Genomic DNA, 19,418 nt, shown 5'->3' with positions numbered 1-19,418 from the left:
CAGGCTGAAATGTTGTCTTCTGTATTTTTTCTTTTGTTTTCTTCAACTGTTTGAGCCCTTGTATCATGCATTTTGTTCTACACATACATGTTCTCTGATCAAGGTATAGTCTTTTTCCTTTTTTAGTGTTAATCCCACTGAGGAAGTTGCAGTGGTTGAAAAGAAACTTACGGAAGAAGAGAAGACAACTCTTAAGGTAAAATTGATGGTGAACTGACCAGCCATTCTGACTTTTAAGTTTTAACTTCTGTATTTGCATTTATTTTATGCGGTCAAAGTGACAGGGTGCTCTATCAGTTTGAAGCACAATTGAGTTTAAATTTTTTTTGAGAACATGGTCTGCATGCTTGTGGATCAAGCCATTTTAACTTCAAGTTATCAATAATCTATGCATATAGTTCTTACTGAAATTCAAAGACCACTGAAATGACACCAAATGCGTATGGTCTCCTTGTGGGTTCCCTTTTGCAAAAACAACAAAAACAACATCAGACCAAAGCCAGGAACCCTAAGAGAAGCTTAACACCAGGATAAGGACTTAAGTACATGGACTCTCTGTTAGCCCCAAACACCCCCCCTCCCCCCCAAAGAAAAAAAGGTGCAAGCACTGTCATTTCACCCTCCAATAAGCAGGCTTATCGGCTTGGAGATTAGCAGAGCACTTCCTTTGTACGAATGGAAAACTCCCATGGGAACACAAAAAGCTAGCTTTTTTAATTTTTTTATCTTTTGTAATCAAGTGTATTCATCACCAAGGCCCACTCTGAAAAGATTGAAGCCTTTTGATCATTAGCAGAGAGTACCCTTCAACAATGATGCTGCCATCCATTGTCAGTTGATATCTTCAGTCCTTTAATAGCCACTATCAGCTCAACTATTATGGAAACACATTGACCAATAAGCCCAGAAAATGCTATTATAAAAGACCCCTTATTATCTTATTGTGGTCTTATGAGATAATCATTTAGGCGACGGAGCTGCTCAAATTCTCCTCTGATCAAAACTGCTGAAACTTCATGAATATTTCCCTATTACTACCTTCTGGAGCGTTCGGATCTGCAGTTGTCTAAAATTTGAGTCAGATACAGAATATTGCTGAAGACACTCATTTAATATATTTACTCTCATTTGCTGCGGCTAGTAAATCAGAGCAATGCTAAGGTTGCTCCATTGCAACCTGGTGGTCATGGGTTGAAGTCAGGAAACAGCCTCTCTGCGAAGCAAAGGTAAGGTTCCATACAGTATGACCCTCCGCAGACTCAGCAGTGGCAGGAGCCTTGTGCACTGGGTATGCTCTTTTTATTTACCGCTGAAGTCCTAATGGAATTGTTAATGTGTGCAAGCCAAGAAATGGAGTAACTGGAAGGAGTCATGGTTATTGCTGGGCAAGTTAATAGCTCTGTTGGATGTGTTTGTTGGCAGCATCTCACTATCATCTCTTTGTCATTTATGTTGGGTAGGCAAGAAACAAGATATAAACAAACTTAAAGGAGCTAAAATGAGGATGTCAAGATGGATGATTGATAAGTAAGAAAAGATAAAATAAGGAACAAACAAATTTGAGCTTTAGGAGTATCCCCGTTACATGATAATTTCGAAAAAGTCATTTGCGGTGACATGGGCATATATGCAATGGAGGCCTTTGATTGCTCCAGTATGGAGGGGTGATTTGATTCACATTGAAAGAGCTAAAAGAGCCAAGGATAGGCCTAAAATGACTTTAGGAGAAGTAGTGAGGAAAGACATGCATAGCTTAGAACTAGTGAAGTTCAATGCTCACGGACATGGCATCCATTTGAGCCTCAGCCTGACGAGATGATGATGAAAAAAAGTGGTCGCGTTCCTCGAACAACACTCACACACCTTCCCCAACTTAGGGCCATGATGATGGTGGTGGTGCTAGTGGTTATGACGATGTTGATAGATTAGCAGCCTTACGTTAGGAAGACCATATGATGCAGGATTCAGAGCTAGTGCCAGTGCCCGTTAGATTCACGATGGAGGCTCAATTTGATCATGCCACACATGATGAAGATCACAGTGCACGTACCGTGAGAGGCTACACTTGAGGTCCATGCAGGCAGTTCAGACATGAGGAGGAGGTAGATGGGATGTGCATGAATATATTGAGTTTTTCTAGTACACTGGAAGCCATGAATTTGGGTGAGACTAGAGGAACTAGGCATTGACATGCACTATCCTTCGCAGGAGCGAGCCCCAGTCCAGCACATCATGTTGATAGTGGCTTTGAGAGCATCAATTCAGCTCTTGTGTTTGGTGGATATGGTGGTGGACCATCGTTCGAGAGCACTTGTTTGGCTTTTGGAGGGTATGGTGGCTATGGTGGATCTTCTAGTTCATTCCCCTACACCAAGCATGGAGGTGGGTGACGGTGGGTCATCTTTCGTTGACAACATCTTCTCATATCGAAGTCAACAATTTTTGCCGATATACCTAGTTTCAGTCTCAGCAAGCCAATTCCCTAGGTTGGGATATGCTGATGATGGTGCCTTATAGGTGGGAAATAATGGACTATCACAATTGGGTCCAAAACATGTCATGGGATACATATTTGATGCATTCCAAGTGGCTACGATTTATTCAATCATGCACAAGTAGTGGAATGGACCCATCGGGAAACTATACATGGAGTTGAGTGGTGTGTGTTGCATTTGCATGCATCTATTTCCCTAACGTAATGTATATTTTGATTGTTTTAATTGCAAAATTTAAATTTCCAATAGCTAAATTATATGTAGTTAGTGTGTATAGTAGGGCTAGTGTACAACAACATTCAGCGTACACTAGCGAACATGAGTCCAAACCACAAGTACCATTTTGGGTGGTTATTTTGTGAAACTAAATCATGAAATAAGTGTAAAATTTTAAAAATAGGCAGCACACAAAAATTTAGAGAAAAAGAAAAAACCATTTTCTGAGCCTGAAAAAATAGGCTTCAAGTTTGCCCCAAAAAAGTACTAGGTTTCAACCAGGATTTGGTTGAAACCTGGCATATATCGGTTTTGGCCATGGTCGAAACTGGCCTTGAAATCGGGATGTAGATTGAAGCTTGCTTATGATACAATACAGAACTAATACACAAAAAATTCATGTATAGAACTGTATCGACCTGATAGAGACCAATACGGTACTGATATGGACCGATAATACGGAATGATACACTAATGGATGTTGCCAAAACCCATAAATCCCTGTTTTGAAAGAAAACTCCTTCCTTCTCTTATTTTTTTTGGCCAAAATCCAAGTATGAGTCCCATCCATGCTAAAAAAAATAACCTAGGCTTGTTCATCAAATGAGCAGAATTTTGCATTAAAGCTCGTTGAAGTAGAAGCCAGCAACTAAGCTGTGGGTTGATTTATGTTGAAAAATATGTATGTTTTTTGCTTGAATATTTTTAATTTCCTCATTTCTTGTTTTTTCCATCGCTTTTGAACTGAAAACTGACCAAGAACTATGCATTTATTGTTGAAAGAACCATGGATTTGTGCATCTATTTTCAGAATTCATCCCAAAATAAAATAGTGCAATTTTGGAATTTTTTATTTTTTTATTTAATTGCAATACAACGACAACAACAATCATTACCTTATCCCAACTCAAATTGCAATATCTTTTGTAAATAATTTATATATGCTTTCTTGCGTGAATCTATGACTCCCATGATTTCCAGAATATTGAAAATTTCTCCAATTTTAGGAAATTAGAAAATAGTGTAAGTATGGTGATTTTGTGGTTTTCAAATGATCTATGATTTTACATAAGCAAGTTTGATGCAAGAGTGCTTCGATGGATCGACCTGAACCCGTTTGTGAACCTAGACCAAGAACCGGGTCTAACTGATCTTTAGAATCTAGTAGGACTCTAGGAAATTTAGGATTTATTTTGGGAATAATATTGTTATCTCTCTGTTATTTTTGGGTAGATACTATGAGTGATCTTTTATTTCCTTTTCTTCCTGCTTGGGTAGATTAGAGTAGGATTTTTTATCGTGTTTCCAATTTTAGTTTATTTCCTACTAGAATAGGTTTCCTTTTATTTATATGTAGGCGACGGGCACAATAGAGAGAAGATTGAAGAATGAATTGAGAATTAAGTTTGTGAAGTGCCTGTGTGGCCGTGTGTGAGCTTCTTCCCCCCTCCCTTCTCTCTCTTATTCTCTTCTTCTTCCCTGCAAGAATCCCCCCCCTTCTTCTTTGTGCAATCTCCTCTATCCTTCTCTTCTTCCGTCTTTCTCTGTCTTTCTGTAATTTCTTTGCTGAAATGCCTTGCTGGGCGGTGCTACTTGGCAGAGAAGAAAGCTTACCATACTTTCATACCAGATTGCCTGAGCCTGAAATTGTGGTGAAGGTTTCTCTACCCTAGGTGACCTAAACCCTAGGTGACCTAAACCAACCAAACCCTGGTTCCAGAATTTCCTCTCATCACAGGATCGAACCTCAGTTGCAGGCCTGGGCATAACATCACTGTAAGGCTCAGTTTCAGAACTCTGAAACTGTTGATTTGTTGGCTCTTTAGGAGAACCATCACTTACGCTTGAAAGCGCAATGAGTTACGATTCTCCAGCCCAATTTCTTGGTCGACCGGAAGTCCTGTGAGGGAGTTACCTCGTCTTGACTCCAACCAGTTCTCTGCTAGTTTTGTTCTTTGCAAGGAAGAAGACAACCCCACGTTACTCTTCCCCTCTTTGATATAATTACTCCTCTTCACTTGTTTTCCCTAAATTGCCCCTCCTATCTTCATTTATTCTATCTTATCCGTACTTTATCTTCTCTTCCAATTTTGTCCCCTTATAATAAATCTTCTTCCCCATTATATCCTTTTCTATTAAGTGACCCAATAGCACCTAAAGAATTCTGTTGATTACCAAGTTGTCACCTCTATTGAAATGTTTGTTCTATTTTCGGAATTTCCATTATTAACTCAATTGAGTTACTCATTGGTTGGGTGGGCCCATAAGTGAACTGAACAGGGTTTTTGAACTCCGGTTCCGCATCAAAGTCAATATATGTTCTTTGATTTTCTTGAATGATTTGTGAATTGTTTAATTGTTTGCAATCCTTTGAATTTGTATGGAAGTTAAAAAAATTGCATAAATAGGGATATATTTGGTTTGTTATTCTCTTGAAATGATCTAAAATTGAAAAAAAAATTGCATAATTAGGTAGATTTGGATCATCTTGAATGATTTGTGATCTATATAATACATAATTATATTTGTTGGGAAGCATTTATTATTAATAGTTACACGTTACTAAAGGTTTGTTTGATAGTACTGTACTTAGTTAATATGTATATATTTATTTTTTTCGGATGAATAAATAATTCATTACCAAGGAGAGAGAATATACAAGGGAAAAGTGGGGAGGGGGGGGGGAAGGCTTAAGCCGACAAGGAGAAGCCAGCCCAGGGGGAACAAGAAATACAAAAACAAACTAATGCAAAGACAAGCCCGACCAGCGGGGGGTGGGGGGGAAGACTAATGTATATATTTATTAGTTACTAGTATGTTTAGTTTGTTTGAACTTATATGTATCTTGCATGGTTTGGACCTTTACACTATAGAACGAGGGGAAAGGTAACAGCCAGGAGGCTCGAACTCGAAACCTCCTGGTGAGTGTGGGGCTTAGTGCACCACTCCCTCACCAACTGTGTTAGGCAGTTGTTGTTAGACCTTCACAGTTTAGTTTAGGCATATATTCTAATACAAAAATAGGTATTTCCTTTTGAAGTCTTCTTGCTTAATTGCTTCTTATTACTTACTAATAAAGGGATATTGCCCGTGCCATTGAAGACTAGTATAAAAAAGATGTCGCCAAGACAGAGAACCTGATATTTGTTGGATATTATTATTTGTTGCTTATTTATGCTGTGTTATACTTAAAAGCAGTAGTTTTGCATGTATCCTAACCTTATTCCTCCATTTCCAAATGTATCCAGCATCTCTTTTAGAGTCTCTCCTATATGTCTTTTAAAACCAGATTTCCAATACCAATACTTCAAATATTGCTTCTTTGTAACCATTTCTGTTTAATACTGAAAACTGTTACGTCAAAATTTCAGTTTTATGTTTTGCCAATTGTTAGTGCTGAGTGAAATTGAGGCAATATGGAATTTTGTTGATGCCTCTGCTTTCTTGTTTTTGTCAGACCAGGCTGCATGAATATGAGGCAATACTTGGAAACTCCCCAAAGGATCCAGTTGCTCTTGAAGTGAGTTGTGATATGTTACTTTGGCCAAATATTTTAATTTTTCTACTTTTCTGTGTTTTCAGCTTGAACTTTGTACATAATTATTAAGGTCTACTTTGGTTGTGTGGATACTAAACTTTAATTCGTTTTTGGATGGTTCCATATCTGGATGCTTTCTGATCAGGAAAAAACATAGTGGAGTACAAATATCATTGATCAACATGGGCCATGGCTGATTCATTTTCTCCTGGAAGAACCAAAACAATTCTCTGCTAATGAGTCCTTTGTGGTTTCCCTTTAGTGTTGCAACTGGGGCCTGAAACTTGGGTGGGATTTGTGGGATTTTCAGCCTCTGGGCCAGCTTAGGGTTGAGGCCCTGGTTCTGGTCTGGCCTAAGCCCAGCCTGATTTTCATGCAAGTGTGCTTTAGTTATATGTATTTAGGATGAGTTTCTCTCGACGGGAATTTCTATGTAAATAGGTGGCCGAGCAACTAGTTCTGCCACATGGCTGGTTGGATGAAGCTGAAATTTTGTGGACAGATAGACCCTAAGGTCCCTAGTTGTCAAGTTCCATCTTAAAAGGAGTTAGCCATGTCGCAATCTAAAGTATTGAATAATTAAGGACTGCTTGAAGGGTGTAAGAATGAATGCTTGGACAACTGAGGGATGCATGGACATATATGTGAGGGTGAATGATTGAATCACCCTTCCACTTGTCACAATTAGGTGTGGCCATCCATCTATTTTTGTAGGCTTGTTCTTGAGAGAAAATTTTCCATATTTATTATACTATTCTTATGAATGAAGTACTTATGTGCCATAAATAATTAACTCTGTTAGTGTAATCTTGTTTATAATGTGTGCCACAGGATAAGAGTAGTTTTATTCACATATTTCTTATTGGTAGGCTTATGTGTAATTATACATACACGTCTGTACTTATTTGTATTAACACACATAATATGTTGGACATAAGAATTGGGGGGTCACAGTTTGGCTATTCTGATCTGGCCATGTGTTTCTTTGTTTTCTTTTCTCCTCTTCCCATCTTCTTCTCCTTCTCCACACATGCAGATACTGATTTCTTATTCGTGATATTGTTACATGGTATCAGAGCAAAAAGCAATCAGTAATGTAATCATTCTTCTCTATTTTGGAGACTCTTCTAGGGTTTCTTCCTCCTTGTGGTTCCCAGCAACTGATGCTGCCGTGTTTGCAATGAAACCCTACTTGCGAGAATATGAAAATTAGTGTTTCTTATATTGATGCTGTTTAGTACATACATGCTACACAGTGGATTGAAGATTAGGGTTTATACAACCAGTGTTCTCTCTCTATGCAAGCTTTTCCTGAGGCAATGCCTAGTCGTTTATGCTCTTTCTTGGGTCCAAAGCGACAACATGCCTTGTTGACACATTTACATTGATTTATGTTTTTTTATTTTTTTAACGAATATTGTTATATTATGTCCTATGATTTGTTTATTAGATGTTACTTTTCTCATCTTAGGTTTTTTACTTGTATAATTATAACATATTGCATTGATACGGTTTCTATGTTGCATAAAAACAGAATTATATAAAATGATAATTTTATATTACATATTAGTCATATATTTCACGTCTGGGGCGCTTTGTCAGCACCCTTCCAATGCCTTAGTGACAACTATGATGTGATCTGCTTCTCTGCCCTATGTATGGTGCTTTAACCTTCTATGAAAGACTGTATTGTGATTAATTGATCCTTAGAACCATTTTTCTGCAGTTTCTTGAGAAACCCTAGTTCTAGAGGGAGTTTTTCCAGAGCTTACCTTCCCCTTGTTAGATTGATGTAAAAATTTGCAGACATATTCTCTCTGTATCGCTGAAAAAGTGCTTCAAATTTCAGATCTATTAAGACTTCTAGTTGTCAAGGCGTCACCTTGGTTTTTCCCCCTTCGACCACCTTGGTCTCCTAGCTGCCTTGACTATTATGCTCCTATTGCTCCCTGCAATTTCAAGGGATATACTTCTCTGCGCATTGAGTGTTTTCACACTCAAAAGGTTCACATTTTTCTGGCTCTTTATATTCTGATTTTGATTATTAAGTTTAGTACCTTTATGTTGTAATAACAGATTATTGTTTAATGGGTTTTAGGGGTGGTATCCAAACAGACCCTTATGCCCTTTAGAGTTTTTATTTCATTATAAATAGAGAGGCTTGTGTCAAGTTTAGGCACAAGTCATATTTTCCCCATTCAACATGGTATTAGAGCCTCACTCTCTAAACCCTAACCCTAACCCTAACTCTAACCCTCACAGCCGCCTCTCTCTCTTCCCTATGAGCATTGCTTCCACTGCCTAGTCCATTCCCGCCGCTGCTCGCTTCGGCCGACCACCACCGCCACCACTCGTGCCCTTTCTCTCCTTGCGACTCTCCTTGTGGCCTTCTCTCTCCTCGTGGTTCTCCCTTGACACGGCTCTCTTCTTGCAGCCTTTTTTTCCTACGACTCACGGATCTCTTAGGTCTTCTCTTTTGCCCTCTTTAGGGTCTTTCCCTCGGTGGCGAGTTTCTTCCCATTGGGGGCATTCTCTGCGTTCTAGTTCTTGACAAGACCCATATGACGGACTAGATCTGGACGGGTGAAGACCCTGATTCTTATGCAAAGTTAGATCTGGACGATTCAGATTACTTGTGATAATATGATTACGTTTGGGATCAGCAACTATAGCATCTAAAGACTGGTACATAAGTCCTTGTGGATGGAGGGAATCATCACCCTAATAGTGATTACCCCTCGTTCCCTACAAGATCCATCAAGCTTGATAGAAGAAATTATCTAATGTGGTCTCATTCCTACTATCTTGGCAGGACTGAACATGGAAATTAGGGCTACTATGCTCAATCGTGATCCCTTCTCTACCCTTGAACAAGCCTATTCTTTGATTCAAGCAGAAGAAAATCATCACACTGAGACACTCCAACCTGTTCCACCTGTTCCATAGGATTGTTCAACCCTACACTCTACACGTGGTCATGGTTCAAGGTTTCCACTAATACCGTCAAAATTTTCCACATTTTGACAGTATCCCAGGACTCCAATACCAAATACCATGTGACTTTTAAAAGTCACTAGTTTCGACCAAAATTCTCGCAGTGAAAATTTTCTTTGAAACGTGGGAATTTTCGAGTGGACCAATAGGTCTGCCCTTATAAAACCTTCTTAAATGGGAAGCCAAACTTTCTTATTTTGAAATTTTGACCCTCTCCCTCTATTTCTTCTCTATGAAGTGGAAAACTTGGGAAAACACTCAAGATTTTGCCCTTGTGCTATCAAACCTTCATTCTAAGCTTGGATCTTGCAAATTTATAGAAAATCTACCTAAAGAAGGGAGCTTGGACCAAAAAGGTAAATCCCATCTTCCCTAAACCTTGTGTGCCATCCTTCGAGAGCACTAGTTCATTTGGATGTGGTGGTGGGTATGGACAATATGGTGGATCTTCTACTTCATTTGGACAGAAGGGTAGTTCAGGTGGTGGGTAATCTTTTGTTGACAATATCTTTGGGTATCCATCCCAACCTTGTCTGCCACATCCACATTCTATCACTATGACTGAGCCATTCCCTAGGTTGGGATACCGAATTGATATTGATGTTGATGATGCATCTTATAAATGGGCAGTGACAGACTACCAAAACAATTGGGCCCAAAACATGCCATGAGACTCATATGTGGTGCATTTAGAGGAGCGGCTACAACATCTGTAGTGGTACGCAGCTCGTGGACTAGAACCGCCTAGACACTCTACTTGGAATTGACTATTAACTGTTGACTGTTGACTGTTGACTGCTGAGGATTGACTGTTGGGACTTGGGACTAAAGAGATAACGCAGAGTGATGTAATATTATTATTTATTTTGGATCCTTTACAATATGTTTTGTTTGTTTTAAACTTTTAATAATGTATTTCACATTTTTAGTTAATAACTTATATATGTACTTATGTTGTATAGTTTCAATCAACAACTCAATATACATTAGCAAACTTTAGTCTAACAATGCAAGTATGACTTTAGGTGTTCTTTCCATAAAACTAATTATGTGGATCGGTTAGAAATGCAACAAAAATCAGGAAAAAAAAAAACAAAAAAAAACACATTTTGGGGGTCAAAACCAAAGTTTCCACCAAATGGGAAATTTCTTTAGTTTCCTTGAAATTTCCCAAATTTTGACCAAAATTTCGGTCTCCCCGAGGGTCGAAACCCGATATTTTGAGCCTTGCACAGGGTTCTGTTGGTCAATCTGTTGGTAATATTGCACGGAACACTGTATCCTCTTCTATTGATAGACCAGTTGTCTAGTGTGGCTACTATGGTAAGGAGAGGCATACTAGGGAGACATGTTGCAAGCTCCATGGGCTGCCATCCAATTTTTGTGGGTGTAACTAGGGTTATGGAAAGAACACTTAGGCTAATCAATATGAGACAGCAGACAACTCTGATTGCCCAAGTACCACAAGATCCTCCTTATCTAACTATGAAATGGTTATGCTTCGTCGAATAATGACTAAGACGGGATCCTCCTCTACCATTGCTGCTTCCTCACTTTGCTCAATCAAGTACTATTTTTTCTGGTCATAGTGCTTCCGTTGCTTCCTAGAATTGGATTATTGACTCTAGGGCTACTAATCACATAACCGGGTTGCCACATCTTTTTCTTCATATGTCCATCCTTAGGTAAAACAAAAGTTCAAGTTGATGATGGGTCCCTATCTCCTATTGCAGGGATGTGTACCATTCAGTGCTCATCCTCCCTGTCCCTCTCTTCTGTTTTGCATGTTCCTCAATTTTCTACTTATCTGTTGTCAAATTGTAGTATTACGAAGGATCTCAACTGTAAAGTCACAATTTTTTCCCATTGACTTTGTGTTTCAGGACTTGGTGATGGGGTTAACGATTGGAAGTGGTAGAATGAGTGGTGTTCTCTATTACCAAGATAGTGGATCTACACATGCTTATCATACAACTTTAGAGATAGCATTGTCAGAGCTTCATGGTTGGCATTGCTGTTTAGGGCACCCTCTATGTGGAAATTTATCTAGAATATTTCCTGCTTTAGTTAAACAGTGTAATCAAAACCAATTTATTTTTTATGCTTGCATTTTTGCAAAACAGACTTAGAATGATTATCATATTTTTTATCATAGAAGTATTGTTCCTTTTTCTGTGATCCATTCTGATGTTTGGGGCCTTGCCCATCGTGTTTTTGTATTTGGATATAGATGGTTTGCTACATTTATTTATTGTCATACTCGTCTTACTTGGGTTTACTTATTGCATCATGAGAATGAGGTTTTTAACTGTTTCAAGGAATTCCATTGCATGATTAGAACTCAACATGATGCTAAGGTCCAAATCTTGAGGTTTGACAATGGCAGGAAATACATTAAGGGTTCCTTTCAATCCTTGTAGACTATGGGATCATTCATCAGACTAGTTGGGTGGTTACACCAGAACAAAATGGGGTTGTGGAACGTAAGAACAAACATTTGTTGGAGGTTGCTCTTTCTTTTATGTTTGAGATGCATGTTCTTGCTCTATATTTGAGTGAGGCCATTCTTACTGCTGCCTATCTTATTAATAGATTACCACCATGTATGTTGGAGTTTCGGTGTCCTATGGAGATGCTTTGTGGTGAACAAAGCTTTGTTGCCCCTCCTAATGTGTTTGGATCAGTTTGATTTGTTCGGAATCATCATGTGCATGCCAAGCTTGACCTTAGGGGTCTCCGGTGTATATTTATAAGATATTCTCTAATTCAGAAGGGTTACTAGTGTTTTTTTTCTTTTGATGAATAAATAAATTCATTACCAAGGAGAAAAGATTATACAAAAGGCAGAAAGGGGGAGGGAAGGCTTAAGCCAACAAACGTAGGGGGAGAAATTACATCAGCACAACAAGCTAAACCAAATCAGCAAGACCAAAGGGATACAACCGAAAGAAAGGGGGGGAGAGAGGCAAACAACAAGTGTGGGGGATGGTATTAATAAGCATGTTCCATGAGGCAATGATATGTCTGTTTGGACTGTTCCTAAGGGAGTTTGGGACAGGCCGAGGGTGAAGAGATTAGATTTTGGTGGTAACATTAAAGTACATGACTTTCCAAATCTCGTATGGAGAGCGAGAGTTGGATGACCATTTACGAATGTTACGTCCATCCAGAGGTGATTTATAGTTGCATAAAAACCAAGCTTACCAAGGGTGTCACAAATGGAGGAGCCTACAAAGGTCATGTCAATCCAGATCCATTCCCTATCGAAAGGAAGAATGAGCCTACTGGAGGGCCAACATATAAAGAGGACAGCTTTCTAGATGGAAGATTAGAGGGGACAGGAGAATAAAAGGTGAGAAATGTTCTCAGAATCATGGGGGCATAGGTAGCAGGACGGATTAGTGGGGATGTGGCAGTGAATGAGGAAGGATCGAGTAGGGAGGCAGTTGGAGAGGCATCGCAAGACAGTGAAGCTATGGTGAGGGATATGACCCTTGAATCAGATAAGATTGCTCCAAGGAACCACTAGGCCAAAAGATTTGACGAAGGACAAAGCTAAGGCAAACGAGACAATCCCATTAGAAGAGGGGAGCCAAGTGCATTTATCTTCCCTTCCTCTATGCCCTGGGGGAGCGGAGAGAGGGTAGACCAAAGGTCGGCAAGAGGGGGGAGAGGTAGGGGGACCAGCCCAAGGGAGATATAATAGAGGAAAAGGGAGCATATTTGGGGAGGCCAGAAGTGTAAATGGTCCTGGGAGTGATTAGGTAGGAAAGGATGCGTGAAGGGTGCTAGGGATCCACCCAGAGGGAGGTGGACTGGCCATTGCCAATAGAGAAGGAGATGACATTGAGGGCTATGGATCTGAGGCTGGGAATTTTTCTCCAAATCCAAGAAGCATCAGGAGGGGTAAGGTTCGTCCAGAGAGAGTTGTGTTTAAGCGGGGAGGAATGGATCCAATCAACCAGATACTTCTCTGTTTAGACATAATTTTCCAGATGAGTTTGAGGATATCCACAGAGTTAACCTATTTGATTCTTCTAATTCCCAGACCTCCTTTAGCCTTGGGGAGGCATACCTTTTCCCAACAGAGGGGCCAGAGAAACTTAGAGAAATCAGAACCCTTCTAGAGGAAGGAGCAGAATAGTCCTTCAATGGACTTGATTGTGGAGGCAAGGAGGACAAAAAGGCCAGACCAGTAAAGGAGCATGGACTGGAGAACCAATCTGATGAGGGTGACGACCAGTATAGGAGAGGAGCTTGCCTTTCCAAAGTTGAAGCCTCTTTCTCAGAAGGTCAAACATGGGGGAGCAATGGTGAGAAGAAAACCTAAAGGAGATGAGAGGTAGATCCAGGTATTTGATAGGCAAGGAGCCCAAGGAAAATCCTGTGATCCCAAGGAGATGGGCCTGAGACTCAGCAGAGACATTAGAGAGGAAGAGACTCACTTGAGGAGGTTGATACTGAGACCCGAGAGACTTTCAAAAGAATGAAGAGAGGACATGATAGTGGAGATGGAAAGGGGGTCAACCTTAGAGAAGATTATGATATTATTGGCAAAAGCTAGATGAGAGAGCAGAAGGGATTTACATTTGGGGATAAGAGAGATGAGATGGAGGTCGGTAGTAGATTGAATGGAATAAGACAGAACTTCCAGGGACAAGGAATAGAGAAAAGGGATAAGGGGCATCCTTGTCGGATGCCACAACCCGAAGGGAAGTAGCCCGTTGGGCTTCCATTGACCAAAACAGAGAAACGGGGAGAGGAAATGCAAGAGTGGACCCAGTGAATAAAGGAGGCAGGGAAGGGCATATGGAGCAGAACTTTGGAGATGAAGTCCTAACTTAACATGTCAAAAGCCTTGTGAATGCCAATTTTGAAGAGGGCAGTAGAAGAGTGGGAGTTATAATCAAAACCTCGGACAATCTCGGTGCAAAAGATGATATTATCCGCGATGCTCCTTCCAGCAATGAAAGCGGATTGATTAGTGCTCACAAGAGAGTTGATGACTTTCTAAATCCTATTAATGAGGATTTTGCAATGAACTTTTAGAGAAGGTTGTAGAGAGAAATGGGTATGAAATCATTCATAGAAGCCGCACCCTCTTTTTTGGGGATAAGGTAGAGAAATGTATGCTTGATTCCACTGATCTAATTGGGGTTGAAGAAAAAACTCAAGACTGTAAATGGTATTCTAACAGGAGGAGAAGAATCCCATACTGAAGTCGTCCGGGCCAGGGGCTTTATTGGCTTTGTGGGGGAGGATAGTTGAGAGGATTTCTTCTTTAGAAGGAATGGAATGAAGGGAGGGGAGGAGCTTGTCTGGGAAAAATTTATTGAGTAGGTTGTGAGAGATAGGAGGGGGAGGGGGAGAGGGGTGTGACTTGGAATCTGAATTCACTACTTCTCCTCCCATACATTCCTTGCTTCCTTTGGATGATTCACCTTCTCTATCACGATCAGTGCCATTACAAGTATACAAGTGTGATGTTATAGCAACTCCCACTTTCTACATGGTTGGATTCTTTGTCTAAAGGTCCTCCGCCTCTTTTTTGCTACTTTTCCTATTGACCTTCATTAAGGTACTTGTTCATGCATTCAAAAGTCTCCTATTACTCAGTATGTTTCTGTTTCACTTCCTCCTTGTTCTCATTGCACTTTTGCTTTGTCTTTGTCTACCCACTCAATATCTAACAATTATCAAGAAGCATATTTTCTCATCTTGGTTGGAAAATACCGAAGGACTTGAAATGGATGCATTGGATGCATTAGTTGTTTCCTTTACTTACGATATTATTTATAAATAAGCAATTACCCCCTATTTGAATCCAATAAAAATAGTTTAAAAATAAAATTCCAAAAGGATAAAAAGTTAACTCCCCGATTCAAGAACAAAAACTGGATTTTTGGTTGTAGGGGCGATTTTCAACTTTCAAATCCTTGGGTTTTTCACAAGTCTGAAAATTTAATAAATCTTATATTGCCAAGTCTAGTAAAATTATCTTTTGTTTTGATGTTCATAAAATTATTTTTATTCAGGGCCATTTTAACAACATTCATGCACTTTAAAATAAGTTTGACTAAAACAAAAATTTGTCATTACAACTCAGATTTAAGCAATCTTAGACTTTTTGGAAAGCTAGTTTTGTGTTATACCAAATACAAAAAGTCTCATGTAAAATAAAATCATTTGACCAATCAACCTTATTATGGATAAGAGCATTTCTTTAAATGTTGATTTGTAATGGTTTTTTTTTTTTTTTTTTGATGAATAAATAATTCATCACCAAAGGAGAAGAAAATACATACAGGCCCCAAGAAAGAAGGGGGGAGAAGAACAAGGCCCTAGAGCTCAAGAAGAGTCTGGGGACCTAATAACAGAACTGGAAAGCTCCCAAGAAGCTACAATATGGTAGTTTCTAGGAGAAGGGGGACAAGTGATAGCAACTTTAGAGATCTTAGCTTTAACATCAAAGAATATGGAGCTCCAAATCTTTCTGAGAGGCCAAGAGTTGGAGGCCCATTTCTTATGATTTCTAACCATATAGAGACTTGTAATGATTTAATGTGACTTAATGTTGATTTTTTATTATTTGATGTGGCTTAGTGTTGATTTTTATGACATGATGTGGCATAATGTTGATTTTTTATAATACAAGGTGTATGTTAGAAAAGAGGGAATATAAAAAATAACACTTGGTTGCCTTAGGCGCCTTGTTCGCCTTAAGGCAGCCGCCCTTGTTGCCTTCACACTTAGGCATCCCTCAAACATCTTGGTTCGCCTTGTCAGCTCGCCAACTATGTTGGTTAGTTTTTAGATATGGAATCCAACTAATTTAAGACTTTCTCTCATGCTGCCTGTCGGAAAGCTTGCTTGGCTATTAAAGTTTACACTCAGACATGGCTTTGATTATTTTGATACTTTCTCTCCTATTGCCCAGCTTAACTCCATTCATGTTCTTATCTCTTTAGCTGTTAATCATAATTGGCCTTTCGTTTAACTACATATAAAAATGTTTTCCTATATAGTCACTTATCAAAGGAAATATATATGGAGCAACCTCTAGGGTATTTGTTCAGGGTGAGAATGCACAAAAAGTTTGTCGACTTCACGATGCAATCTATGGTTTGTTGCAATCACCACAGGTTTGATTTGATAGGTTGAGTAAATTTGTATTTGGTTGTGGGTTCTCATAGTGCTACTTTGATCATTTAGTATTTGTTCGTCGTCGAGGTTCCTAGGTAATTTGTATTTGTGAAGCAGGGGGTAAGGCTGCTTACACTTTTCCCTCGCAGACCCTGCAGTAGCGGGAGCCTCGTGCATTGGGTTGATTTTTATGTTGATGATATCATTGTTTCTGTCAGTGACTGTTCTGGTATAATGTACTATTTACAACCACATTATTAGATAAAGATTTGAGGGTTCTCTGATATTTTCTAGGAATTGAAGTTGTTTGTAGCAAAAAAGATATTAGTTTACCTTAGAGAAAATATGTCATTGTAATAATCTTTTGGGTTGTGAGCCTGTTGATACTCCTATGGAACTCCATAACAAATTTTGGACTTATGACAACAAGGAATTTATAGTGAACTTGTATATCTTATTATAACCAGTCAAACTATTTCATTTGTTGTTGGTGTTATCAATTAGCTCATGGAAAAACCTAGCCAGACCCATTAGGAGGCTACATGTTGTATCCTCAATTATCTTGAGGGTGCTCCAAGGAAAGGACTTATTTACAAATGCCATGGTGATGCTGATTTTGGGTATTGTACATTGTTGTAGGTAACCTTGTTATGTGGATGAGTAAGAAACAAATGACAATGGCTCAGTCTAGTGCTGAGGCTGAGTATAGGGCCATGGCTCACATTGCAGTTGAGTTGATGTGGTTGAAATATCTTATTTAGGTACTTGGTTTTCCAGTCAACAAGCCTATGAATATGTATTGTGACAATCAAGCTACTATCTAGATTGCTATTAGTCACTCTTTCATGAGCATACCAAAATACTGAAGTTGACTGTCATTTTGTGTGAGATGTTGTGATGCATAAATTGATTTCTACACCACAACTTGGTTATATGTTTACCAAGGCTTTGTTTCGGAGTGTTTTCTTCAGGGTGTTCCAAGTTGAGCATAGGTGATATATATGCTCTAGTTTAAGGGAGAGTGTTAAATAAAGTATACCGTAGGCTAAGGGGTATTTTAGTCACATGTTTCTTATTGGTAGACTTATAGCACACATAGTATCTTGTAAATAAGAATTGAAGGGGGGTCATGGTTTGGGTATTCTGCTCCCAACCATGTGTTCCCTATGTTCTCTCTCTCTCTCCATACATGAGCAGGTGCTGATTTCTTATTCTTGATATTGTTATAAATCTCTTAGTCCAAGGTTCACTCCTTAGTATTATCATGGTTTTAAAAATCAGATTGGATTATCAGCTGATCGATTTGATCAGTAATAAGAGTAAAGTGGTCCAAAACACCCATTTTCTTAAAAAAATGGGCAAGTCTGTCTGATCCAGTCAGGGTTTTTAGTATCGGTGCGTATTGTACCGTATCGGCCCTTATTGATACGATACATAGAATTTTTAAAACCCTTTTGTATCGATATGTATCGATATGTATCAATACACCACCGATACGATACTCACCAATACGCACTGATACGTACCAATACTCTATGAAAAAAATAAAATCGAGTGAAATGTACGTTTCGGTATGTAGCGGTACGTATCGGTGTGTATTGGTATGTATCGACCGATACGTACCGAAACAGTGCGCTACAGTCATATAATGGCCAAGTTGGATCATTTTTCAGAAGAACACGATTTTTTGAGGGGTTTTTGTTCCAAACTTGCTGCCAGCCATATTTCTCTCTAACTAAAGTGGAAATCAAAGTTGGGAACAAGGATTTTACATTTATGGGACAACTACAAACCATGAATTCTTAGTGCAATACTCTCAATTTAGTATTTATACATAATACATATTATCAATAACTTTTTTTAACAAATTTTTTATGTAACAGTGTATAAAAAAGTGTTTCCTATTCATTTATGTGCGTATCTTTAGCGTATCTCCGATACAAGACGATACCCTCCGATACGTATCTTAATTTTGGCCGACTGATACGGAGACCGATACCGATACTTTAATCCTTGGATCCAGTCTGATATTGATCCGATCTGTTTTGGTATCGGTTGAGACCAATCCCGAGTTATAAAACATTGTTTGGGCTGGGCTAGGGCTTGGGATAGATGATCTTGGGTTGGGCCTGGGTTTTGAAGACAGGCAGCCTGCAGTTGCACCTATAGTTCCCTGTTGAACGCTTTTAAAATAATTGATTTGCAAACTATGTGCTGAACATGTATACTGGTCTGGAAAGTTGTGCAATGACCATAGGAGTAGTGCGGAAATAAATGCATAGTTTAGGTCTTCTCCTAAGTATAGTTTAGGTCTTGTCCCAAGTTTGACCTTGAGTAGATCTGATTGGAGGGCCAGAATCCATGAAGTCGACCCCATCTAGGTGAGATTTTACTGATTTGTTGTGTTGTGTTAATTTCCTTTTCCTTTTACTTTTACTTTCCGTTTGTTGTCTTTGATTGGATCCATGTAGCCGACCCCATTTAGTTGGGATAAGGCTAAGTTGTTGTTTGTATGTAAATTTGTTTTCTATTTCTTCTTAATGCAATGTAAATATTCTTGGCAGTGACAATCTTTATGCTATTTTTTTACAGGGAGCTACAGTGACCTTAGTAGAACTAGGAGAATATGGTCGAGCTGCTTCTTATCTTGTTGATTTAACCAAGGTTTATTCTGCTCCAGATTCACAGTAAAACATAGTTATCAAGGCGTCGCTTAGGAGACGACTAGGCGTCCAGGCGGTTTGCCTGGTGCCTAGGTGACAGTCGCCTTGTTGCAGTGCATGCTACCTTGTGTTTTGGCACTTATTTATGCCAAATATCATTTAAGTAAATGTTTTTTATATTTTTTATTTCATTTACTTAAGATATTATTCATGGATAAGAAAATCAATAAAAATAGTTTAAAAATCAAATTCCAAAAGGATAAAAAGTCAATCCCCCAGTCCAAGAACAAAAACTGGATTTTGGTTATAGGGGCGATTTTTAACTTTTAAATGTTGGGATTTTTCTCAATTATGAAAATTTTATAAATT

At 39.0% G+C, this 19,418-nt stretch overlaps 1 protein-coding gene across 2 annotated transcripts in view; it reads left to right on the top strand.

The window, feature by feature from the left end:
* The window catches only part of LOC122067282, a 132,809-nt gene that overhangs the window by 54,455 nt on the left and 58,936 nt on the right, over window positions 1-19,418 (top strand). For both annotated transcript variants that reach the window (XM_042631115.1, XM_042631116.1), the window contains exons 8-10: window positions 127-196; window positions 6,169-6,231; window positions 18,979-19,050. In XM_042631115.1, the coding sequence (XP_042487049.1) occupies window positions 127-196; window positions 6,169-6,231; window positions 18,979-19,050 (205 nt within the window). The remainder of the gene's footprint in view (window positions 1-126; window positions 197-6,168; window positions 6,232-18,978; window positions 19,051-19,418) is intronic.

Source organism: Macadamia integrifolia, unplaced genomic scaffold (assembly GCF_013358625.1).
Source record: "Macadamia integrifolia cultivar HAES 741 unplaced genomic scaffold, SCU_Mint_v3 scaffold281, whole genome shotgun sequence".
Taxonomy (NCBI): domain Eukaryota; kingdom Viridiplantae; phylum Streptophyta; class Magnoliopsida; order Proteales; family Proteaceae; genus Macadamia; species Macadamia integrifolia.
This window is presented reverse-complemented; position numbering and strand designations above follow the sequence as displayed.